The 26,267-nt window shown below is 46.0% G+C and overlaps 2 protein-coding genes across 3 annotated transcripts in view; one reads left to right on the top strand and one right to left on the bottom strand.

The window, feature by feature from the left end:
• LOC119407122 (uncharacterized) overlaps positions 1-26,267 on the top strand; it is a 98,211-nt gene that overhangs the window by 28,926 nt on the left and 43,018 nt on the right. The window lies entirely within an intron of this gene.
• The window catches only part of LOC119407123 (protein MON2 homolog), a 250,394-nt gene that overhangs the window by 189,537 nt on the left and 34,590 nt on the right, over positions 1-26,267 (bottom strand). For both annotated transcript variants that reach the window (XM_049420247.1, XM_037673981.2), the window contains 8 exons: positions 25,681-25,881; positions 18,131-18,349; positions 17,101-17,235; positions 15,142-15,276; positions 12,789-12,929; positions 11,557-11,720; positions 10,652-10,814; positions 8,627-8,896 (listed from right to left, as the gene is read on the bottom strand). In XM_049420247.1, coding sequence (XP_049276204.1) covers positions 8,627-8,896; positions 10,652-10,814; positions 11,557-11,720; positions 12,789-12,929; positions 15,142-15,276; positions 17,101-17,235; positions 18,131-18,349; positions 25,681-25,881 — 1,428 coding nt within the window. The remainder of the gene's footprint in view (positions 1-8,626; positions 8,897-10,651; positions 10,815-11,556; positions 11,721-12,788; positions 12,930-15,141; positions 15,277-17,100; positions 17,236-18,130; positions 18,350-25,680; positions 25,882-26,267) is intronic.

The following is a 26,267-nucleotide window of genomic DNA, read 5'->3' as shown; positions in this document are numbered from 1 at the left end:
TGATTTGCGACAGATGAGAATGATACCAAGCAGCTGTCAGCTAGCCACTTTTCTTACACGTCGCGGAAAGTTCTCGATAAACGTTATAACGAATGATGAAAGTTCATGACAAAGTTGGAAGACTTGCATTTAAGAAACACTCGGATAGCGTAACAACAGTGCGTGTTCAAAAACGCATAGGTGGATCAAATCAAGCAGACAACTCGAGTTTTGAAGTGCAAAATGATAAGACTGAGCCCGATTGGTGAGAACAACAATAGAGAAGTTAACGATAGTACAACATGAGGATTGCTGAATAAGCTTGGTAATAAGTACCCCTCACAAACACGCTCATTCTTTTCTTCCCCTCAAACAAGCACAGAATCGGAGGAACCAAGACGTGCAGTAAAGCACCACTGATAGCAGTTGGGAGATGGTAAAGTTATGAAACGTTTTTCGTTGATGCAGTTGCAGCCATTGTTGGAAATAGCACAAATACTGTTCAGGCTCGGACTGTGACAGCACAGGCCAGGACTATTTCTGAGACTTGCTCCGAGTGCTCACATAAAACACAGGCAACCATATGAGATCCTTACAGTTATCCATCATAACTTCTCTAATCTGAAAAATTAATGGCATAAAGCTTTGCTGACAACTTCCCAAAGTTAAATGTTAAAGGGACACTCAAGTGAAACACTAAATCAGTTTAAACTAATAAATTAATCTTAGAGAAGTCTATTGTAAGTTTCGTATCACATTGTTAAAAGAGATAACAAAGTTTGAAGTTTCATATTTGAATTTGCCACCGAAACAACACCGCTTAAGTGCCTGTATGATGTCACAGATGATGGCATACAACACTGCTCAGAAGGAAAACAATGACACACTGTGTACGAACCTACAGGGTTTGTATGAAAAGTAATGTCAGTGAATATATTGTGAAGTGATCGTATGCCGCAGCGTGCCATGGCCGGTTGGGATTGGTGGAGGGCGAAGTTCACTTATGCGCGCATGGTCGCTCAGTGGTCTGCAGCAATCCGAAGAGTAAGGACAGGCTTTACCGTGAAACTCATTTTCATTTGCCGTGCAAGCCGTAACACTCCGCTGATTGGAACAAATGCGAAAGGATTGGCACCATCTTTTGTGTGAAACTCAGCAAGTCCACTGTGCAAACTTTTCCTATCATAAAGTAGCCTATGGTGATGATAGTCTGTCGGAGTGTTAAACACCCCATGAAATAATGTCGTGTTGGGACAGTTGACAAAGCCAAAGGGGCTTGCACCAAGGTGCTAAAGCACATTCTGGAGGAGGCCTACTGTGACACCATCATCAACGCCTGGAAATCTAGCTGGAAACGATGTATCGATGCAGGAAGAGCCTATTTCAAAACTTTTCAATGTGTTGCAACGATCTGATCAATAACTTTTTTTCAATCGACTCACCGACATTACTTTTAGGACATACATTGCACTGCGACCATCCACGCCGTTGTAGTCTAAAGCATATGCATGCATCATCACCGTTCCCTTCTCTAATTATGCAGGAACTGGTTATTAAGTGCGAAAGCAGCTGGGACAACATCAAGAATGACAGTACAATTCACTGTCATGTTGTCATAAAAAAAACCATGTCATCTTGTCATGAGAATGCAATGTAATCCTGTCATGACAATGTGTTGTCCTGTTGGAATAATGCATGGCCATCTTGACAAGGCAGTGAGAACTTTGACAAGACAGTCCCAGTACCAAAGCAACAGGGATACAACACTGCTTAAATGGGACAACAGCAAGAATGACCTGTGATCAAATTGTGATGCCATCCTATCATGACGATGCGTTGTCCTGTTGGTATGATATGCTGTCATTTTCAGAGGACAATGAGAGCTCAGACATGAGAGCTACATTATCAAAGCAACTGAGTAACAGTTTTTAAAGAGGAATATAGGAGGAATGACAGAGCAATTCACTGTCATCTCGTCATGGAAATTTATTGTCACTTTGTCATGACAATGTTTTGCCATCTTCTTTGAATAATGTGTTGTCACCTTCACAGGACAATGAGAGATCGACATGAGAGTGTCATGTCATGAAAATGTGTTGTCCTGTTTGAATAATGTGCTGTCATCTTGACAGGACAATCTGAGCCCTGACTTGACAGTTGCAGTGCCAAAGCAGCTGGGAAACAAGTGCTTAAACATGAGCACAGCACAAACGACAGTACAATTCGCTGGTTCATGAAAATGAATTGCCGTCCTGTCATGACAATGTGTTGCTCCTCTTGGAGTATAGTGCTGTCATCTTGACAGGTCAATGAGAGCTCAGACATGACAGCTACAGAGCCAGAGCAACTCGCAAACGACAGTGCTTAGATAGGACAACAGAAACATGAGAGTACAATTCGCTGTCATACTGTCATCAAAATGCAATGCCTTCCTGTCATGAAAATGTCGTTGTCCTGTCAGAATAATTCGCTGTCACCTTGACAGGGCAACGAGGGCTCTGACACGACAGTTACAGTGCCAAAGCAGCTGGGAAACTACAGTGCTTGAACAGGACAATAGCAAGAATGACAGAAAAATTTAGTGTGACTTAGTAATGAAGATACATTGCCATCCTATAATGACAATGAGAGCTCTGACATGACAGCTACAGCGTCAAAGCAGCTGTGAAACAATAGTGCTCCAACAGGACAATAGCAAGAATGACAAAAAAATTTAGTGTGACCTTGTAATGAAGATACATTGCCATCCTATAATGACAATGAGAGCTCTGACATGACAGCTACAGCGTCAAAGCAGCTGTGAAACAATAGTGCACAAACAGGACAATGGCAAGGATGACCATGCATTTCATTGTCATCTTGTGACAGTGATTTACATGACTGCATGAGAATTAAATGTGATTGTGTGGTGACCATGCGTCTTTGTTCTGTTGGAATAACATGCTACCGTCTCAACAAAACATTAGAAGCTCTTGACACACTAATTTATTGTCATCAGTCATCCTCTCACGAAAATTTGTGGTCAACATAATGGGTTGTTGTGACAATTCACTGTCACTGTGTAAAGACAATGCATTCTCCTGACATGGTAATTTACTCTTGTCCATTATCATTTCTATCCAGTTGGTGTTTATGCTATTCCATATCCTATGCTGCTTTGTTCTAGCTGCTAGTGGTTGAAGTATGTGCCATTTTTAAGCTATAGCAACACTGGCACGCTGCAATGCCATGTCACCACCAACAGCACAAGCGCGCTATACTACCCAACACTCATGGCTGTGCCCTGCAAGTGAGAAGGTATGCTGCAACCCAGCACAGGCTACTCTGATGCAAAGATTTTATTGAAAAGTGCCTCCCCATCACTTCCTATGGTACATCTGGGGGAGAGGTACAACTCAGTAGGGTGCGCCCAATATTGTGACATGTGCTTTGCTATTTGTTCAACAAGGAGGACATCCCCCTTTGCCTTCACAGGATATGTACACTGATCTGCAGAATTCAACTACTGTTGCTGCAGCCTGCAAATGCAGGATAACTGAAACCTCGATATAACGAACATGGATATAACGAAATATCGGTTATAACGAAGTAAATGAAAAATAGTCTTGCAATACACACAGTGTTAGGAATATTTGTTTATAACGAATTTTCGGATATAACGAAGTTATTTTTGTGTAAGACGTAACATCGTTATAATGAGGTTTGAGTGCACATGCAGGATACAACTGCAAATGCATGTATTTGGGAGCTTTCACGAATAATTCAGATTGTGACACACACTGCCCAATGTTTACAAGGGCTCACTGTTCAGTGTGTTAAGATGCCAAAGTGCTGCTGCTTCACAAACAGAATAGCCTACGGTGTACAGCAAGTGCCTCCACCCACGATACAAAAAACCAAAGTTTTTCTTCAAAAAAAAAAGAAAGAAAGAAATCCATTAGCAAAAGTATTTTTCCACCAATTACTCACTAAAGACAAACATTAATTAAGTTTGTACAGATAAGTTACTCTTTCAGGTTTCTATTGGCATTAATTTTGCCATCATAGCTTAATTATTAGAAGAGGAAAAAAATGAAGATCAGAGATTCATGTTTCAATTTTGTGATGGAACTTCAGCATGTTAAAGGGGTCATGAAGCACCCCTTGGGCTGATTGAAAAAACACATCCTGCGGAAAGCTGACACGGCTATGAACTGCTCTGCCAAATATTACAGTCGTGCGCGCCGCGTAATGGCCACAAGCGGAGCACGAAGTTGCCGTTTCCCCAGGCACCCTCTTTTCAAACAGAGGCCAGTTCTCACTCTCGTCGGTGGGCGAGGCGTCTGTCCGCTGTACGTCGCAAGAGACATAGCATGCTTATTGGCCGATAGCCGACGTAAATCGAGAGCGGCGTTCGGATCAGATGCGCTTCTTGCCGCGGGGTGCCGCCACTTGCCGGCGCCGCACTCCTCGGTACACGGTAGCCGCACTCGCGCAAGCGAATCACAGCGGGAGAGCGATCGCGTTTCATGACGCGCGCTGGCGTAACTTCTTTCCCCCATGCCATCCCTCCCTGTCTAGCTTCCAGTGCGCTCGCCGGCACGAGAAAAGAGAGAAAGCGCTGGGAGCGTGCGCCAAACCCCCGTAACTCCGCTGATTCTTGACGGATTCGAGAAATTTTTGCGGCAATCGATTCGGGAGGCAGTACACTCCGATACTGAGGCCATTAGATCATTACTTGGAAAAGTGGTTCATGACCCCTTTAACTTCAGCCGTGATGCCAGGGATTTCAACCTTCTTGCTTATTTTGGCCACATTGGTTCTGAAATTTCCTGAAACTTGTTGTGTGACGTGGTCCCTTAGAACACAATGTAATCAGTGTGAGCACAATAGTTTTTACCGACAAGTGATTACAGAGGCTCCCGCAGACTCCGTCAAAATCTACAGTGACCTGATGCTAGCTGGTGCAAGAACGGTGCAAGGCAGCGTCACCATCTGCATTTTGTTCTTTCCGTGTTTTCTCGCTTATCAAGCATCCTCATGCAGTAAGAGTGGTGCTTTCGGTATTGTGAGAATCTAATTTACTATAAGCCATATTTACTAAGCCTGTGCTAATAGTAAATTTCAGGTTCGAAGCGAATTAGAAGTGAAAAGTGATTTGGTCAAATAATTTCGAATCGAATTAAAATAGTATATATCACGTATTATAAAGAAAAATGAGCATATTTGTCATGACCCAAAAACCTGCACAATATTTTTTTAAAATGAAATAAGGCATGTGCAAATGTCATTCTTTTGGGTTCAGAGGGAAGTTGAAGCAACTATGAGTAGTAGCAGGATTTGACTTTCGGTAGAATGCAAGTGATAACCTGTAAAATATGTTAAGTTTTAAAATTACTACAGTAGAACCCCGCTGTTACGTTCCTCACTGCTGCGTTTTCCCGGCTGTTACGTCGTTTTCCGCCGGACTCGGCATAGCTCCCATAGGATACAATGTATTGGGAACCCCGCTGTTACGTCGTAACTATCGGACCGTTCCCGTATGATACGTCGCGAAGTGCACCCGGAGCCGACCGAGTGACTACCAAAGAGAGCGGCCATGGTGCATTTTCACGCAGCTTGGCCTCGTTTGACCGTAATATTAGCCGCATGAGAGGCGCAAGCAACAGAATCTTTCAATTGATGCAAACAAAAGCATGGCCTTCGAGATTCAAATTGCAAAGATGGCGTCTATGACGTAACTGCTCGCGAAAGCAAGGCCTTCGAGATTGGCATTTACTATTGACAAAAGCATAGCCTCTAAGATTTGCATTGTACAAACATGGCGTGTATGACGTAATTGCTTGCGAAAGCAAGGCCTTCGAAATTGGCATTCACTTCTGCCATCGCGTTGGCGTAGACTCATCATCATCGTTATTTGTCGGAGAACGGGAGGTGTTCGAGCTGGTTGGAGCTCGCATGGTCGTGCGTGCGGTTCGCGGTCGGACTCGCCGCGCCGGTCGTGATTGCGTGTGCTTAGTTCTTTCATGCCTACAGCTGTTGGTGTTAAAAAAATCACATACGTTGATTACATTTCTGTGGATAAGGCCGTCCTAAGCTCCGCGTTTCTATCCATCGACTAGATCGCGGCTGAGCGCGCCAATTTTCGTGCTGCTCGTAAGAATTGAAATAAAATTCTGTACCACTAAATATTTTGCCGTTTTTCCTGTTTTTCGGCTCTTACGTTTCCCGTCTCTTGCGTTTATTTCCTACGGTCCCTTCAAAAACGTATCAGCGGGGTTCTACTGTATAATTGGAGTGTATAAGCCAGAATAATAAAAAACTTAAAAAATGATGAATCTATGTGAGGGTACTTTGATCATTTAACCTTGAAAAGGGCCTGCGCAGTGCGGATTTTCCCTGGAAAGGTGTATTCATGGCAGAGCACTCAGCACTGCAGTGAAAAGTGTAAAGTGTTCTCGGCAACACTTAGGTTGCACCAGATCATGTACATAAATACAATTCAGCCTCTACATTGCCTCATTCTTGATAAGAAAGACAACTATGAAATATGACTCCACCAGCGCTTCATCAACCTAGCGAAAAGAAACACTTTCATGTTGCTATCTCACAAAAACATACTTAGGGGTTCTGTGCTACTTTTTCTGTAAGTTCGCTTCGAATTATTCGAAAAATGTTTGAGAAATATTCGAAAATTATCCGAAAACTATTCGATTCGATTTGCACTCAATCTTTATTATTTGAATTCGCTTCGCACCCAAAATTTTGCTATTCGCACAGCTCTAGTTATAACCAATAATTCGTTATATCCGTGTTCGGTATATCGAGGGTTGTATGTCCTCTAGACAATCTGCCCGTTTGAGACAGGTGCAACAGAGGAAAAGAACTTGGAGGATGCTTGAGCTTTGCTTTCAAGAGTAGAACACGATAGCGTGATCGGTCTGCGTATGTATCGCCTTCCTAATCGCTAGCCTGGCTCCGCTTCTCGGTCGACACCTAAACCATGCCGCAAGGAAAGCCAAAGTGCGGACGCAATCCAGCTCCTACGTCCATGCATGCAGCGCAACAGAAAACGGAAAGTGCGCCCGTGGGCCCTTTGCGCCAGCACGGGTTTTCCGTCAAGTCGCTGAAGAACCTCCCAGATGTGCGTACCACCAACGCTCAATTGTGTATACAAATAGCTCGCCGTTAGTATGCTAGAGGATGTATGCGTGGTGACCGAGCGGCTAAACGCATTGTGCTACGGAGCGAGGGCTCGCAGGATCGAATCCCCGATTCCACTCAAACCGAAGATTTTTTATTATTTCTTTATTTACATCTACCTCAAGTTTTCACCCATGGACGACGCTGATTTTTCACTCACAACCGAGGACGCCACTGCCGCCGACACCAGAACTTCTGTGAAACGAGCTCTTTAACGCTACTGCGTTAAAATGAGCAGACGACAACTACGTCGACACCTCTCTTCAATCCAGTTAGCTGATCTCAATAACAACCTTGGTCAAAAAGGATGTGAGCACACGTCTTTCTGTGCATTGCAGATCATGCTGCTGTGAGCCACGTTTTTCTGAGGCGAGGATTCTGGGTAAGATCAGAGACAAAACCGTGTGGGAACTTCTTAGTTGTACATCGCATTCACCTCGGTGGCCAAGCCTGTGTTAGTCTCATACAACTGTTGCACTATATGACGCAGGAATGAGATTGCTAAGCTTGTCATGAATAAGATGACTTGTCATTTTCTCTGTGCTGCCCCCTAGTGTCGAGTGTGTGTGCGTGAGATATATATATATGCAACAGGCTTCATGCCAAATAAAACAGTTGTGAGTGCAGCGGCGCCTTTCTTTCTACTCCTGTCTGCATTGCAGTCTTTCTTTCAGTTTTGCACTACAGATCATGTCATTCACAAGTACCAACTCGCCCAATAAAAAGATATTGGTAAAGTAATCCTCGTAAGCCTGACCACATCTACAAATCTTGCATGGAGCAGAACTTCGCGTCAGCGGGGCTTGCTGTTTGTATTCGTCCACGGGAATGTGATGGCGCATCATTGCATATTGGCAACATCAATCTCCACATCTTGACTATTAGTTGAAAAACGAATGCTACTGTATGTGCCAAGTGATTCCCATGCCTATATCACAGGGAGGCGATCCTGAAATGCTCAAAACATGAACCCAGGCCCGTAGCCAGGGGGGGGGGGCCCGAGGGGTCGGCAATCATACAGGTACTCGTAATTATACAGTACATGCACTCGCACGTGATTAAGGAATAGAATCTGCTGTTTGCCGTGACAGCTAGTAGCCCCTTGCCAGTGTACTGTGGTGAAAGTGGCTTAAATGTTCTGCACACGATCAGAACATTTTAGAACTGATGTACTTGGTGATAATTATTTTTCAGGGTGGTACCAGCGCTGTTTTCTGGGAGATTTATGGTCATGTCCATAAACTCGGGAGTACTGAAGAAAACAGAGTCTCCTGGGCAAATCGGGAGAGTTTGCAGGTATGCAAAGGCTACCATGTGAGCCAAGTCATCCTATGCCAAGGTCGCATGGCAGTGGTGCCGAAGCGCTCAAAACGTAGACCACAGCAACCGGATGTTGAAGCTCTCCTATACGCACGCGTACCTGTAATACGACTATAGTACAAGAACGTGAACGGTTGGTTCTGACCTTGACGATGGCGTGGAGGATGTCAGCCTGCATGACTACCGGTCGCTGCGCCGTCTGTACATAGAGGGAAACGGCCATCTCCATGGCACGCTCCCCAAATGGCACAAAGCTGAGTGTCACCCAGTCTAGGTGCTTGGGGGCCACACCACCGGAGCGCATCTGCAGCTTCCCGTATGCTGGCGCCTGGCAGGCGTAGCATGCGAAACTCAACAGCTGGCCAAAGATGGACGGCACCATGGCCTGCAGGTTGTCTGTGCCTGCAAGCGCTTCCTGAAACAAGATTTAATTGATTGATTGATTGATTGATTGATTGATTGATTGATTGATTGATTGATTGATTGATTGATTGATCGATCGATTGATCAAATGAGTGAAATTTTTCAGTGCGCCACTCAGAAACGAGAGGCACCTTAGAAAGAACCACAGGAGACGAAACAAGCACTTGTTTTGTCCCCTGTGGTTCTTTCTAAGTCGTTTTTCGTTTCTGAGTAGCACACTGAAAATTTCACGATGTACAACTAACTGGCTCCTATCCTGTCTCTTCTAGCCGTAACTGAGTGTTTGATTGCTTAATTCAAATGGTTTGATGTATACAGGGTCTGTCCATAAAGTGATGAAAATGGGTTTGGTAAAAATAGTTTATTGATCCGATTGGTACATAGTAGAGCTGTGCGAATAGCAAAATTTTGGGTGCGAAGCGAATTCGAATATTGAAGTGCGAGTGCGAATCGAATCGAATATTTTTCGAATATCTTTCGAATATTTCTCGAATATTTTTCGAATACTTCGAAGCGAAATTGCAGGAAAACAAAGTTGGAGAGGATTCCTAAGCATATTCTTATGAGATAGCAACATGAAACTGTTTCTTTTCGCTAGGTTGATGAAGCGCTGGCGGGGTGGTGTTTCATAGTTGTCTTATAAAGAATGAGGCAATGTAGAGGCCCAATTGTATTTATGTACATGATTTGGTGCAACCAAAGTGTTGCCGACAACACCTTACACGTGATAGGCAGAGATGCCATTTCCTCAGCCTCTCCTCCTCTTTCAACTGCTGTGGAAGGCCAACTGATGTGGCGGACAAGGGTGTGCTCCCTTCAAGTCCGGAGTTCCAAATCTGCCTCGTAGACGTCGATATATAAGAACATCCGAAATTTTGGATGCTAAAAAGCTTCGGCATCCAATTTTTCGGACTTCCTGCCCAAATTTTAGGTCCAAAACAGCATTAATTGAGCCCCTACCTCTGCCACACCTCTCATCTCCATGTTAGAACCAGCGTTTTTTTGAGTTAATACATTTGCAACCGTAGCGCAGCTTGAAAGGCAGCTTTGCCGCAATACGGGGTTGTGATGAGGTGAAGCATATTGAAAACCTAGGGACCACTTCCAATCGGACATTGACTGTCTCTTGGCAAAGTTTGACCGTAACGGAGCTTGAAAGGCAGCTTTGCCGCAATACGAGAGTGTAATGAGGTGAAGCATATTGAAAATCTGAAGGGGTCACTTTCAATTGGACATTCACTGTATTTGTTTTTGGGAAGTTCGAATAATTCGAAAAGTAAAATTCCAGTGCGAATCAAATCGAATAGCAAACACTATTCGAAAAATATTCGAAATTACGAATATTCGCACACCCCTAGTACATAGTACTTAAATTCTTCAAAATAGTTTGCCTGGGCGTCGATACACCGATTACAACGCGGTTCTGATGCTGCAAAGGCTCCGGAGCGCAGAACACTTGCTAGGGGCACCTCCTTTAAATATTTTCTCAAAATTAAGATAAAGGCATAAACCTAGTGGCACTTTTGGCACGATATACCAAGAAAGCAATTCGCAATTTCCTTAGAGACTTACACTAATTGTAATCAACAGATGGCAAGGCACCTTACAATACTTTTACCACATACATATGAACAATTACAACCATTACAACCAATGTCATAACGTCTTGCTGAAGTTGAATCAACAAATTATGACTACACAACGAAGGCACACCAAAAAGAACAAAGACGAAAGTTGTCATGCTCACCTTGTGCAGGGTGTCCATGGCACTGAGGATGGACTCCTGCAACGTCGTGAGGACCACTTCGGCCAGGGTAGGCAGAATGAAGGGCGAGGCATCGCCGTGAACAGGTGCGGCGACAGCGTTTTGGACGACGGTGGCGAACTTTTGGAAGTCGGAGACCGTAAACCTGGTAACCCAAAGACATGAGAAGACATCGTGAGCGTCAGTTGACCATGGTAACACCACTAGGCCATGGCACGTCGGCATGATAATGGATTCAAAATTATGACTTGGCATTCCGAACGCATGGGCCAGTTCCAAAGACACTGGAAAGATTTAGAAACAGCCTATTTAAGTGTCTCTGCATGGCCAAAGTCTAGCCATTAGTCAAGCAATTAGCCAAGCCATTAGTCAAGCCATTAGCCAAGCCATTAGCCAAGGCATTAGCCAAGCCATTAGCCAAGCCACAAATATGCATCTACCTTCTGCCATTTTAAGTTGCTTTTGCTGATCATTTGACAGCTGCAAACAGACAAATCCTTGCTTGGCTGCCACAAATATTGCCTTGAACCTTGCGTTCGAAGTTTTGCTATAGCAGCGAAATTCTCACTGAAATGAGACCAGCCAAATTTTAGAATTATTTTGTTACAGCTGAAAATTCACTACTAGCATATCGATGCTCAATATAACAGAGTTTATGGCCTTTACGTGGTTTCAAATCCATGCGAAGGCAACAAAACCTGAAATGCGAAGCAACAATGCGTTTTCTGAGCATGAGAGAGGTCACGAGAGAAGAAATTCAGCCCACAGCTAGGATTTTCTCCCCTAATAAGTAAGCATCTCGTGAAGAAACGTTCTAGAAATGTCTCGAGCAGCCTTCCCTGGCCCTCAGCTTACTGCTTAAGCAATGGCTAACTCGAGTGACTCACCTATTTTTGATGTGCTGGAACAGGTGCGGGAAGATCTGAACGAGTGCGGTGAGGAACGCTTGGGACGGAATGTACAGCAGAGACAGGCTGTTGGAGAAGCGCGCGTCGTCGACGGCAACGTCCGGGGGAGGCCTGGTGCTCTCAATGCCGATGTTGTACCAAACCTAGACGTGCGAAAATGTATGAGACGCTAGAGAAGGCCATACAATGCCCCCCCCCCCCCCCAAATTTTTTAGTTCTACTTGTATGTATATACACGCACACATACAAAGGCACGCTTAAGCAGTCATTGACCCCCCCGCCCCCCCGAAATTTCTGGCTACGCCCCTGCTCAGAGGTGACCACGTACAAGCATCTGTGCACATCTCTCAGATTTTGCTCATACACTGGATGCTGTTACTGTGTAAAAGCTGCACGAAATTTTAACTCTTGCTCTTTTTTTTCTTTTTTATTGAACTTCTAATACATGTGTAACCAAGTCACTTTTAATCATGATCGAGCCCTATCAGGTGCAAATTTCTCGATCATGGTTGGCTCCTTTGTAGAAGATGCAGAAAAGAGCTCATTGTGATTAACGAATTCGACTGCAATCTAAAGTGCCCATGCGACCCTGGTATGCTGCAAACACAGTTTGCAGCCTCCGGGGAGTCCTTTTTGTCCCAAAACAACAATTGTCATCTGGCTCTCTAGCAGCAACTCTTTTCTTAAAAACTTGGAACTCGCTAACTTTCCCATCAAGAAGCACCATGTCACACTGATAGCACGCACACCAATCATGACCTGGTAGTACCAGGCATGCGGCGATAACACAAGGAAAGGTACGTGAAATGGACTATCGTTGTTGATGGACTGAAAAACACCTCGAATACACCCCTTAAAAGGTTGTATAAAAGTTAACTACTAGATCACACCCTGACTAAGTCTGACATTTTAACCCTTCGCGGACCGCTGTCGAGCCCCACCCGACAATGCAACATGGCCGCAGCGGTCCGTGGTTGGGCACTGCTCGACATGTTCAATTCGTGGTGTGTGCACACGCACATTTTCTCACTGCATTATGCACCATCTCTAAAAGAGTAAGTAAACTTTCACTTGAGCTTTACTTTTTCTTAGTTTCAGACCGGAACGGACAGGAGGTGGGTAAAGGTTTCGGACAGCAAAAGGTTAATGCAACGATTAACCGCCCAGTTTGAGGAAATGCAGCAAGCCCATCTTGAACCGTCAATCCGTACCTTCCAAGCAGCACACCAGAGGGCCGCTTCTCCCTGTGGGTCAGCAGATCGTCCCAGGAGGGCGCCACCGTTCCCGGCTCCCTCGGTGGGACGACTCAAATGCAGTATCTCTTGGAAGCTCTTTAGTGCCGAAAGCGACACCTGGGTAAAAAGCAAAAAGCAAAAAGGTAGATAACAGAGCAATAAGGTATCCATACCTGGTTCTGCGTGAAGGCTATGTATAAAGACTTATTCAAAATGTAGAGGCGGGTCCAATGTTAAAGGGAACACTTGCGTTTCCGGTATGTCCGGATATTGCTCTCCTACAAAAGCATAATGACTTAGATTTACATAACACTACTGGTGGTTGACAGTTCCAAGCCCTTATGATAGACTAAACGTGCACGAACAATCTTTCCACATCCACTAGCCGTTAGGGGGCCAACAAAATGAAAGTCGCTCATTCGAGTGTTTCCTTTAGCAGTGGACCGTACTGTACAAGTCACAATGCGTTGGAGACAATTTCCAGCGCAAAATTTGCGAACCATCAGCCCACAAAATGCACTTGTTTTACTACTGTTGCTGCTGTTGTACCAATGTGTTTTTTTTATGCACATGGTATTGTTTAATTTTATTTACAAAATTATGTTGAGACACTTTATAAACTGCATTTGCAATACATCAGTAGTGATCTTTTTTTTTTCTGCATATGGGCCATCGACTTGCTTTTACTCAAAAATATATCCTATACGTTCACTTTCGCGTCAACTTACAATTAGAGCTGTGCGAATAGCAAAATTTTGGGTGCGAAGCGAATTCGAATAATAAAGATCGAGTGCGAATCGAATCGAATAATTTCGAATAATTTTCGAATATTTCTCAAACATTTTTTGAATAATTCGAAGTGAAATTGCAGAAAAAGTTGCAGAGAATCCCTAAGTATGTTCTTGTGAGATAGCAACATGAAAGTGTTTCTTTTCGCTAGGTTGATGAAGCGCTGGTGGGGTCATATTTCATAGTTGTCTTTCTTATCAAGAGTGAGGCAATGTAGAGGCCGAATTGTATTTATGTACATGATTTGGTGCAACCAAGGTGCTGCCGACAACACTTTACACGTGATAGGCAGAGATGCCATTTCCTCAGCCTCTCCTCCTCTTTCAACTGCTGTGGAAGGCCAACTGATGTGGCGGACAAGGGTGTGCTCCCTTCAAGTCCGGAGTTCCAAATCTGCCTCGTAGACGTCGATATATAAGAACATCCGAAATTTTGGATGCTAAAAAGCTTCGGCGTCCGTTTTTTCGGACTTCCTGCCCAAATTTCAGGTCCAAAACAGCATTAAATGAGCCCCCAACTCTGTCACATCTTTCATCTCCATATTGGAACCAGCGTTTTCTTGAGTTAATACATTTGCGACCGTAGCGGAGCTTGAAAGGCAGCTTTGCTGCAATACGGGGGTGTGAGGAGGTGAAGCATATTGAAAATCTAAAGACCACTTCCAATCAGACGTTGACTGTCTCTTGCCCAAGTTCGACCGTAATGGAGCTTGAAAGGCAGCTTTGCCGCAATACGAGAGTGTAATGAGGTGAAGCATATTGAAAATCTGAAGGGGTCACTTTTAATCGGACGTTGACTGTATTTGTTTTTGGGAAGTTCGAATAGTTCGAATAGTAAAATTTCAGTGCGAATCGAATCGAATAGCAAACACTATTCGAAAAAAATATTCGAAATTTCGAATATTCGCACACCTCTACTTACAATATGTTCACAGTATTAACTAACCAAGTGTCCAATTAATGTGCTTCATCAGATATTTCTCGAATTATAATCTTCTGTTAAAAATTCCCACTTAAATTACAATCACAAATAGCACACATTATGACACATACATACGCATTAAGTAATATATTGATAAGTAATATTGTCATAGGGAACGAAGCCTAGCCCATTGTAATGCCTTAAAGGTCACTAATAAAAAAAAAATAGACTGAAATAAAATTTAATGCCAGAACTGATGCCTACATTTGATCATCCAAGACTCTTTTATCTTAGCTAAGGACTGGCCTGAATGTTGGATCTGGATTGATAAGACACCTAGGGTATAAAAACCAAAAGTTAATTGAAGTGCTGCAATTTCATGTTAATGTTACTGCGCAAGGGGCAACATAATACAAACTTGATAAAGAGGGCACTTTAATCCCACTCTTCCTTTGACAGTATTAACACGAACTATCATGGTACTTGAGCTTGAACCAGCTACAACACATAAAAAACATAGAAAGAGAGGCACAGCAATGCATCTAACACAGAACATTGCTTTGCTGGTTCCATTACAAACAGAACAAGCAAGCTTATCGCAAGTGGTGTTCGCGCTCACCTCGTTGTTTTTGCTCAGGGCCGAGTTCTCGATGAACTCAAGGAGGAGTGCCCAGGCGCGTGGGAAGTCACCCAGCGTGTGAAGCACTTCGCGCTTGACGTGGAACACTCTTGCAACTCCCGACAGCGTCAACACCTAGGCGGAAACAAACAAGAACACACAGTCACAAATTTTAACGCTTTGAGGGTGGATTTTTTTTCGCAAAATGCATCTCAGAAATGTATTTTTTTTTATGGCTGAATTAAATTCTTCAGACGAATCTATTTAAGAACAAAAAATTGTCTAAAACTTTATGGGGTGACCGTAAAGTGATAAAAACCTCATTTGGGTTGTTACATACACATGGTTTATTCATGAATAACAGCAAGATAAATTCTAAAAAAAGCCTATATGACAGTTAAAAAAACTATGCGTTGAAATAAACATCTGTGTAGTTCGCAGTCGTACAAAAATAAGTGCCCGAAGTGGCGTTAAGTGGAAACACGGGGGGACAAATGCCACTTTTGATCCAGTCAGCATCGTCTTGCCACGCACGTTTTTGAGATGTCGCTCACTCATCAACATCCGAGTCTTAACTAACTTGTAAGTAACTCCTCGTATGACGGGCTGACATTTACAGAATCAGATTCAGATTCGACAGTCGAGCAGCGATTTGGAGCAATCACCGCTAGACTCGCTTGCGGCAGAGAAACCGGTGCGCACTTCTATAGCGAAAGCAAGCTGCGCGAGTGAGCGCACTGAAGAAAACTGCACAGTTGTGAGCGCGTCTGGAAAGCGAAAACAAGTTCAAAACCTACAATAATCCTTCGTCTTATCGCCAATGAGACGGAAGCAGTTTTTGTGAGTCCCCGAAACAGGAAACGCAACCACAGCGGCATCGTTTGTGTCAGTCAGCGCCTGCACGGAAACGGGCGTAATCGCGTAACGGGGAGCAATAAATGAGAGAGTAACAAATCAGTCACCTTTTGTAAAAGATTCTAAACTGGAAAGCCATCAGTTTTGCGGGCGCAACAAGCTGGAACCGGCTGAAGAACGAAACCGAAACTAGCTGGTGCACCACTGTAGTAAAGCACAAAAAAAACTGAGACATCGGCACAAGGAAAAAATTTCACGTATTCCCGCAGTGTGGCAGCACATGCCGAGCAAGAGAAATGATCAAAAGAGGCACGCATGTTAAGTATACAGGCATGACGCACATGTACATCCCTAACGGTCTTGTGGTTGTTAGCGGATGACGTAGATGTACGTTTTTGACCCTCAAAGGGTCAAGTCACTATCTCCAATTTTATAGAGGCAAAGCTTTTGCATGTCACGTGTGCTATTTGCACAGTGCTCACAGAATAAAATGCGTAATGTGCATACTTTCATTTTCACTGCATTTAGTTTGTGTCGCCTAAGCCTAATATTGGCTTGTACACTTACATCTGAGCCGATATCACTTTGAGTGGCTACATTCAAAGCCACGTAACATGGTTATCTCGAACAATTTCACATACCAGTTGTTATACTGGTATGTGCACACTTGTTCTCACAAGTGTACACAATACTTTGTGAGCACTTCTGAGAACAAGATTTTTTTTTTGTAACAATAACCAGCCCACACAATCATAAGCACTTGCTGGTGCTACGATGATACCTTGGTCTAGCATCCAAAGTGGGCATATCACGACGAAGTGTTCCATACCTAATGACCCACTCACGCCGGTTCATTATGAACGGTCTGCAATACATGTGAATCTTAAATATTTCAGCGAGATTACAGCATGCCCTGAAATTCGGTTAGACGTGCTCATTACAAGATTCAACTTCATTCTAGGTAACTATGCATTGTGGGAAAGTCAGCTTGGCAAATTAATCGAAGGTTCTATAGAAGAACCTCGATGTAAAACGTGCTTGTTGACTTAAGAGATTAAAGCTGCCTGCCGCCCGTTCTTGAAGCAAACATTTCTCGACCCTCACCTGTGTCTCGGCCCACTGCTTCTGAGCCGTGTTGCGCGAGTGGTGGATCAGAATGTTCCCACCCATGTCGTTAACCTTCTCCGTCGAAGCCGACCCCGACAGCGTGCGAACTCGGTCCAGCAGAGGGAACAGCACCTGCAAGGAGAGTAGGACGTAACATGCGGATGTTGTCTGCATGCATGCATGCTCTTACGGGAACTCATCAAGAGGCATTCCCCCATTTTATTTTACCGTTGCGTGTTAGGCTCCATGTTGCTATCGACGACCTGAGGTTCACGTGTGTTTTCACACACACAAGTTACAATTGTGCAAAGAAATCCAAGTAGGCTTGCCCTATAGGGAAAAACGGGGCCAAGCGAAGCTTGGCATGTGCATGCCTGACGTACCACTTTTCTTTCTTTCTTTCTATCACACTGCGCAGTGCTCCCTCCTAACGTTTCCATTCCTCCAAGCCAGGAATTGCAAACACCCCTGTTGCTACAGGCAACGATGGTCATGCGTTCATATCAGGGCAAGGGCTCCTGATAAAGGATGAGATTGCCGCATCAGAAAGGGCTCATCGCCGACAAGCTCACAATCAAGAGAGCATCAATTATTGGAAAACAGTGCATGCAAGTATGCATGCAACTGGCGCACCTCCGAACACCGAAATCTGTTGACTCATAACAAGTTTCACTTAAAAAACACAACTACCTTTACACTATGCTTTGATGGAAACGCAGCCACCACAAAGGATTCGAACTTCAGACCTCACCCCGTTCCATAGTCACCAAGCTACAGCCACTGAGTCACCATGGTAGTTTGTATTCGTTAGAGAAAATATTTGTTGGCTTGGGGCCATAGGTTAAGTTCAGTACTGCAAATGAGGGAAAGGACACAAACGAGCTTGAAGATGACACAAGAAATTCCATTGACCTCTCACTCGTTTGTGTCTTTAGCACTGTCTTTTTATTAAGGTCAGCATTCTTCTACATCCTGCACTTTAGCATTCCAAGGGTCATGGATTGTCTTTTTGATATCGTGTACGTACCTGCCACAGCACGGCCTGCCAGGTCTCCTGCCTAAGCACCGATCCGTGCGCATTGATGGTCGAGAACAGGGTCTGGCCCGCGCTCTTGCGGACGGCGGAGCGCGGATCGACGCAGAGCTCGCCTAGCCGCTGGAAGAGGCACATCCACAGGGTGTCCCAATCGCCTTCCTCCTGCTTCAGCTTCTCCGCATTTTGGTACAAGTAGTCCGCCATGTGCCACTGCAAGTGAGAGGGAAAAAGGTGCAAAGGTCCGTTCAGCAACAGTAGCATTAGGTCAAGCTGGTAATGGTTTATTCAATGTACCAATGAATTTCGGGAGTTTTATATGACAAAACCACAATATGATCATGAGGCACATTGTAGCGGAGAACTCAAGTTAAGTTGGACCGCCTGGGGTTCTTTAAGTACGTTGGGTGTTCTTGCATTTCATCCATTAAATTCACATTTGTTACCCCCAGTACAGTCAAACGCATATATCCTACCCACATATAACAAATTAGTGTATATCGAACAGTTGTAAAATCTCCTAAAAATATTTTTGCTACATAATATATTTGATATATCGAATTACCAGTGCATAAACATTTTTGTGATCCCCTTCAGATTCGATATATCTGGGTTCAACTGTGTTCACATTTTTTTTTTGCATTAAAAGCCTAAATTAGACACCAGGATGAAGTCAGTAGACTCTTCACAGGGACAGAACTCTTCTGAGAGTGCGACCGATCGTTGTATAGCCGTATAGCCAGCAAAGTCTGGCTCCCCAAACAACACAGCCTGCTGCGTGGCAGATGCTCTTACGCTTCATGCCTATAGTACGCCTGTTCAGATGGAAGTTATCGTACCCTTGCACCAAGTTTCTGTTTACAGTCGATGTCCGATCTCCCGGACACCCGAAATTCCGGACATGCCTGATTTCCCGGACTCATCTGTGGCACCGTCAAGTTCCCCAAAGAGTCAATGTATTAAAAAGTCCGAAATTCCGGACGCTTATAGCCTTCGCCATCCGATTTCCCGGACTTTTTACTGTTAACTGCCGACCCAAAGTCACCACCGACGACGCCATTTTGGTTGTTTTCATTTTCATATCCTTGAACCCACCATACTTGCATCGCAGGTGTGGCCAGCAGCACCGCCGCACCGCGCCGCGGCTGCCGTAACCTCGAAACCGCACGTGTCAATCCGTTGCCAGCCGTAGCTTAGCCAAGCCAAACCTCACTGTGTTCGTTCACGTGTTGTTTTGTCAGCTGTGCCAGCTCTGCGGTCGTGTCTGCGGTTGATCGTTTGCTGCTGCGTGCTACCTTCAGTGATCACGTTTCCCGACCTTCAGCATCCACCGAGTTCCTAGCTGTTTCGTGCTGCGCTTTTCGTCGAGCGGATTCGCCGTTTACAGCAATGGCACCGACTGCTCCTTCGTCTTCGTCCGCGCCTTCGAAGCGCACAAAGCCACCTCGTAGGCTCACGATGACGAACTGCCATCCGCGGACATTGCCTTCGACGATCTGCGCGCTGGCGGCGTGTTGATTCCAGCCGAGATAACCCTTGAGGACTTCGCCGACGCTGACAAAGACCTCGAGCTATGTGCGGAGTTGACCGACGACGAAATCATTCATCAAGTTACGGAGGATTCCGATGACTCCGACACCGAGAACGAAGAGCCAGCTCCTACACAGCCAACGAGCTCGGAGTTGACGCGAGCACTGATGACACTGTCATTGGTGTACAGCGGCAACATGACGTTGACTGAAATTGAGGCAGACATAATCGCGGGCAAGCGGACCGTGCAAAAGAAAATAAGCGACTTCTTTGCGCCCAAGTGCTGACCTATGAGGTAGTGCCGGCCACGTCGTATTTATTTTTTAAAAACGGCTCTTTTCAGAGCCACCTAAACGATGCATTGGCTGAATTGCTATGCGAATCTTGTACTCCGGCTGTGACCCTCTCCGTCAGCGAAAAATACCTACCAAAAAGGTGCGTTTTCACGTGCATTCGTTTTTCCGGACTGCCCGATTTTCCGGACGTTTTCGCGGTCCCTTGAGGGTCCGGGAAATCGGACGTCGACTGTATTTGGGCACAGCTGACACTCTATAAACTACTTAAAAGGTATTATTATTTATGAATACACTCAAACCTCATTATAACAAAGTCGGATCTGCCACAAAAATAACTTCGTTATATCCGAAAATTCGTTATAAACGTTTATTTGTAACACTGTAGCTATGATAAGACGAATCTTCATTCGCTTCGTTATAACCGATAATTCGTTATATCCGGGTTCGTTATATCGAGGTTTGAGTGTAGTGCCACATGCACATATGATATTATTTTAATGTGAATGGGCTTCAACCACAAAAACATGTTACCACCAGCTCATCTCAGGCCGCTGCGCAATTTTCGGAAACCTTGCAACCATTTCAGACTGTTCTATTAAGATTACATGCAGGACATAAGTAACAGATTTTATTGTGGAGTAAACACGAGCACCAGTGACAACGTTGGAAGGTTCGATAAGGCATGTGTAAGAGCTTCCGAACTTCACAGTCGAGCAGATTACCGACGGCCGATGACTGTGATCGCCACTATCAGTGCACAGAGTGCATTGATTGTACTCCGGTTCGCCCAATAAAGAGCTTTGTCTCTACCAGTGAGCGTGACTGCAGTCTTTACTGTCACTAAAACGTGACATCTGGTGAAGGTGCTGGCTCCTTCATGTTCCAGACAAAGTGACTACTGTAGCGATCACGCTATGCCTTGACCCAGCGGGTCATTCGCCCGCCGGACCAGCGCCAAAAGGATTGTCTCGCCACGGCTTGACGGAGGAGACGACAGGGGCCGACTACACGAGACGGCGCCCACAGATTGACGACGACGGCGCTGGTCAAGGGATTAACTCCCCCGGAGTGATTCCACGAACCTGGCACATCTCGAAAGTGCGTGCTGAAACTTTCCCGTGGGAACGCAGCGCGCGGCCGGCACCAAAGGGGTCGATGCGCACGTGCATCTTCCGTTCTCCCCCTCCCCGTTCTACGGCGGCGCTGCGACTAGTGGCAAGGGTGTGTGTGTATGTGCGGGTCAGTGTTGTGCCTCTGTGAACATACATGAAGGGCGTGTCCCTTCCCGAGGAAGGTGCTTCCCTTAGAGGAACTTCCACATCACCATTGGTCCGCATTGTTTTGTGTAGTGATCCCCAACCTAGGGACCTAGGGAACGGGGGTCAACAAAAAGGGCGTGCGGCGCCTCGCCCAGCGCGGTCTTCTGTCTTCATCTCGACAACTCACTGTCAAAATGTAAATAAACCCATTGAGTTTGCTCTAAGCTCTCCCCTGGTCCTGATTCGACGGAGCGACGGCGACCGGCCCCGCTACCCGCAGACAGCGGTCGCCACGACGCACTACAACTGGATGGCAAGCGGTTGGATGTGAGCCTGGAGGATGGAGAATGAACACGCCGAGATCATGGAGACTGACAGCTGTGGACTGGTGAGTGCTGGCTTTGGTTTTTTGGTTGCCAGGCTGATAAGATAGAAGTGCAATCTTTTCGCTGGTAGAGGCTACCACAGAAGCAGTTGTTTACGGAACTTCTGGGTAGAGAGTGAGCCGCACCACACTAGTTCTCTGTCATGGATTGGAAGCGTTTGTTGAAGAATCAGCTCCTCATTCTGGGGGAGGAGCTGGGAGCAGAAGTAGATGCGGGGATGAAGAAAGACGCAATTGTTAGCGCTATCGAGGGCTTGAATCTGAGCAGTGACGATATTAAAGAAACGTGGAACGAGATTCAAAAGCAACAGGAACAGGAGCGCGAGAAAAAGCGTGAGGAACAGGAGCGTCAGGAAAGGCGAGAGCAACAGGAGCGGCAGCTAAAGCAAAAAGAACTGGAGGTAGAACAGTTGCGACTCGAAGTGGAAATGAGGAAGATGTCTGGGGTTCAAGGAGTGGAGGTAGCGGGCAGACAAAATCTTTGTGATTTATCTAAGCTAATGCAACCCTTCAAAGCAGGGCAAGATGTGGGCCTCTTTCTTGTGAACTTTGAGAGAACCTGTGAAAAAGCGAACCTTGATCGTAGCACATGGGCTCGAAATTTGTTAAGTTTGCTGCCATGTGAAGCAGCGGATGTGATCGCGCGGCTTCCAGTGGAGGATGCGGACAACTATGACAAAGTGAAGGATAGCCTTCTAAAGAGGTTCCGACTTTCGTCAGACGCGTTCCGCCAACGGTTTCGAAATCTGACAAAGAAGCAGGGCAGCACGTATTCTGAGTTTGCCTACGAGTTGAAGGTCAACTTAGTCGAATGGATGAAAGGAGCCAACGCTTTTGGGAACTTCGAAAAGGCTCTTGAAGTAGTGGCTCTCGAACAGTTTTTTTCAAAACTTTCCGAGCCAATGAAGCTCTGGATCCAGGATAGAGCCGGCGTAGAAACTGTACAGGCAGCTGCCGACTTGGCTGACGAGTACGCGTCACGCCGGGGAGAAAGGGACGAGGTTCCTCCAGCAAAAGCGGGAGATAAAGGGAAACCTTGGACGGCGAAGCAGGGATCTGGCGCAGGTATGACTGCACAGAAAAAGACGGACTTTGCTGCAAGTGGTCAAGGATCACAAAACAAACAGGAGGGAAAGGTTTCGGGGGATTTTTCCAAAAAGAGTCCTTTTGAGGCTCAGAAACCACCTACTTGCTACAAATGCAAGGAGGAAGGTCATATTGCCATAGGCTGTCGTAGGCCCAGGCCAGCCCTTTCGTATACTTCTGACTCAGCCACTAGCGAGGAGCTGCTTAGTCCGTATCTTTTTAACCTAACGGTGAACGGAAAGCCGTGCCGCATCTTACGGGACAGTGGGGCAACCATGGATCTGGTGCACCCGGACTATGTGGCACAAGCAGACTACAACGGCAAGTGCGCATGGATTAAACCAGTATTGGAAGATGGAAGCATTTGTCTTCCGGTAGCTCGAGTGATCATCACTGGGCCGTTCGGAGAAGTGGAGACGGAAGCGGCGGTGTCAGACAAGCTGCCCCCGCAGTACCCCTATTTGTTCTCGAATCGGACCGACCGTCTGCTTAGAGAACAAGGGAAAAGTTTTCACGAGGGAACAGTACAAGCCTTGACTAGAGCTAAAGCACGCGCGTTAGCAGCCGAACTAGAGCGGCAAGAACCGAGTTTCACCGGAAGTACAGCAACACCAGCTGGAGTCAGCACAGCGGAGCCTGCTACCCCGTCGCCTACTCAAAAAGAAAGAGAGGGGTCAGAGGAGCAGACTAGCGCTGATACAGCTGAAAGGGAATCGGAGGAGGGGCTGCTCGTGTTGCCGGTATCAAAAGCACTAAGCAATGTACTGGGGAAAGTGACAAGAGACGAGCTCATCGAGCAGCAAAAAAGCGATCCCAGCCTTAAGGAGATTTGGAACACCGTCAGGGAAGGGGTGACGAGGAAGAATGTCAGTTTTCCCGTCAAAAATGGCATCTTGTACCGCCACTACCAGACTGCAAAAGGTCGCACGTTCGACCAGATTGTAGTGCCGGCTAAGTATCGGCCTGACATTGTGGATCTCTGTCACGGAGTTGGTTGGTCGGGGCATTTAGGAGCTCGGAAGACCAAAGACAGGCTCCTAACGGAGTTTTATTGGCCGGGATGCTTCAAAGAAGTTGAGAACCACGTAAGAGCGTGTGACACCTGCCAGAGAGTGGGAAAAACCGCACGAGAAGGGAAAGGCACCACTTAAGCTTGTTCCGCTCATTTCGGAGCCATTTTGCCGGCTTGTAATAGACGTTGTGGGACCACTCCCAGTGACAAAGTCAGGCTACCGGTATTTGCTTACCGCCGTTTGTCCAGCAACCAAATTTCCAGAGGCGATCCCAATGAAGGAGCAAAGCTCCGTAGAAGTAGTCAACGCACTACTGTCTATTTTTTCAAGAGTGGGCTTTCCTCAGGAGATACAGTGCGACCAGGGCTCAGTATTCACCAGCGTTCTCACTACGGGATTCCTGGAGAAGTGTGGAATGAAAATAATCCACAGCTCAGTATACCACCCGCAGTCCAATAGTGTAGAACGGTGTCATTCCGTGATGAAACGAGTTCTGCGAGCCCTTATCTTTGAAAAGAAGTGTCAGTGGGATGCTTGTCTTCCGGCAATGCTGTTTGCGCTGAGATCGGTCACTCATGAAGCGACGGGTTTCAGCCCCGCGGAGCTGGTTTACGGAAGGACCCTCAGGTCTCCACTGCGACTTTTGCGCGAAACCTGGGAGTCGAAAAGTACCGACCCTACTGTGGTCGAGTACATCCTTGAATTGCTAGAAAGGCTGCGGTGTGCTCGCGACATTGCTGAGGCGAACATGAGAGAGGCGCAAAGTAGAGCCAAGAGCTACTACGATCGAAACGCGAAACTGAGAGTTTATCAGGATGGCGATCAGGTAATGGTCTTGCGCCCCTCGCGAGCAAATAAGCTGGAGATTCAATGGGAGGGACCCTTTCGGGTTGTGAAAAAGCTCTCGGACACAAATTACGCACTGGAACGGAAAGGAAGACGCCGAGAGGTTGTCATTTACCACCACAATTTAATGAAGAGTTATGTGGGAGAAGTGCAGAAAGTGAATTTGGCTCTTAACAGCACGGAGGAGCTAACGCCTGAAATTCCAGGCTTGGTGGAGGTTGGAAGATCAATGGAGGTTACCGATGTCTTGACGGAGGAGACGACAGGGGCCGACTACACGAGACGGCGCCCACAGATTGACGACGACGGCGCTGGTCAAGGGATTAACTCCCCCGGAGTGATTCCACGAACCTGGCACATCTCGAAAGTGCGTGCTGAAACTTTCCCGTGGGAACGCAGCGCGCGGCCGGCACCAAAGGGGTCGATGCGCACGTGCATCTTCCGTTCTCCCCCTCCCCGTTCTACGGCGGCGCTGCGACTAGTGGCAAGGGTGTGTGTGTATGTGCGGGTCAGTGTTGTGCCTCTGTGAACATACATGAAGGGCGTGTCCCTTCCCGAGGAAGGTGCTTCCCTTAGAGGAACTTCCACATCACCATTGGTCCGCATTGTTTTGTGTAGTGATCCCCAACCTAGGGACCTAGGGAACGGGGGTCAACAAAAAGGGCGTGCGGCGCCTCGCCCAGCGCGGTCTTCTGTCTTCATCTCGACAACTCACTGTCAAAATGTAAATAAACCCATTGAGTTTGCTCTAAGCTCTCCCCTGGTCCTGATTCGACGGAGCGACGGCGACCGGCCCCGCTACCCGCAGGCAGCGGTCGCCACGACGCGCTACACTACGCTCAAACCTCGGTATAACGAACACAGATATAACGAATTATCTGCTATAACGAAGTATATGAAGAATATCGTTGATAACAGATACAGTGGTTCGAATATACGCTTATAACGAGTTTTTGGATATAGCGAAGTTATTTTCGTGTCAAATTTGTTATAATGAGGTTTAAGTGTATCCCATTTGAAGGTGGAATTGGATAGAATGCCACTTGATTTGACACTCGAAATATTCTAACATTAGCACACCCTAAAGACAAAGTAATGAGATGCACCCAAAAGCACCCCGTTAACTGACCAGGAGTCCGACGGCGGTGAGCGAGACGTTCAGCTCCTGGTTCTGTGAGCCGAAACGCGCGGCCGTGTCGACGCAGAGTTGGAGGCAGGCCCGCGGCATGACCGGCAGGAAGTCGGCCACCACCAGTTGTAAGCACTGGAACGCCGACCTAATCAGCGCCTCCCCATGGCTCTCCGAGATGGCCCCGATTATTGTCAGCACCTGGAGTGAAAAAGCACCACAACAAGGAAGAAAGGCCGCTTATTGATGTGACTTTTTCTACAAGGTCCATATTTTAGTTGAACAATCAGAGCCCTGAAATGAAAGCAAGTATGCATATGTTGTGCTGTGAACAGCAAAAATCACCAACAAAAAATGTATGCACTTGCGAAAGTTAAAGAAAAATAAATTTTAGAGTTTTCACAAGCCAATACTACCAAGACATGATTATGAGGCACAGCGTAGTAGGAGATGCTGCATTCATTCTGACCGCCCGAAGGTCATCAACGTGCAGCTGTTTCTTCCTTTCACAGTTTGCTTGTACCCTGCAGGTGAGTGAAATTTTCTTTTGAAATGTAAAATGGTTTAATGGGATCCGTTTATGAAGC

Source organism: Rhipicephalus sanguineus, chromosome 10, assembly GCF_013339695.2.
Source record: "Rhipicephalus sanguineus isolate Rsan-2018 chromosome 10, BIME_Rsan_1.4, whole genome shotgun sequence".
Lineage (NCBI taxonomy): Eukaryota > Metazoa > Arthropoda > Arachnida > Ixodida > Ixodidae > Rhipicephalus > Rhipicephalus sanguineus.
The sequence above is the reverse complement of the archived record's forward strand: the minus strand, read 5'-3'. Positions and strand labels throughout refer to the sequence as shown.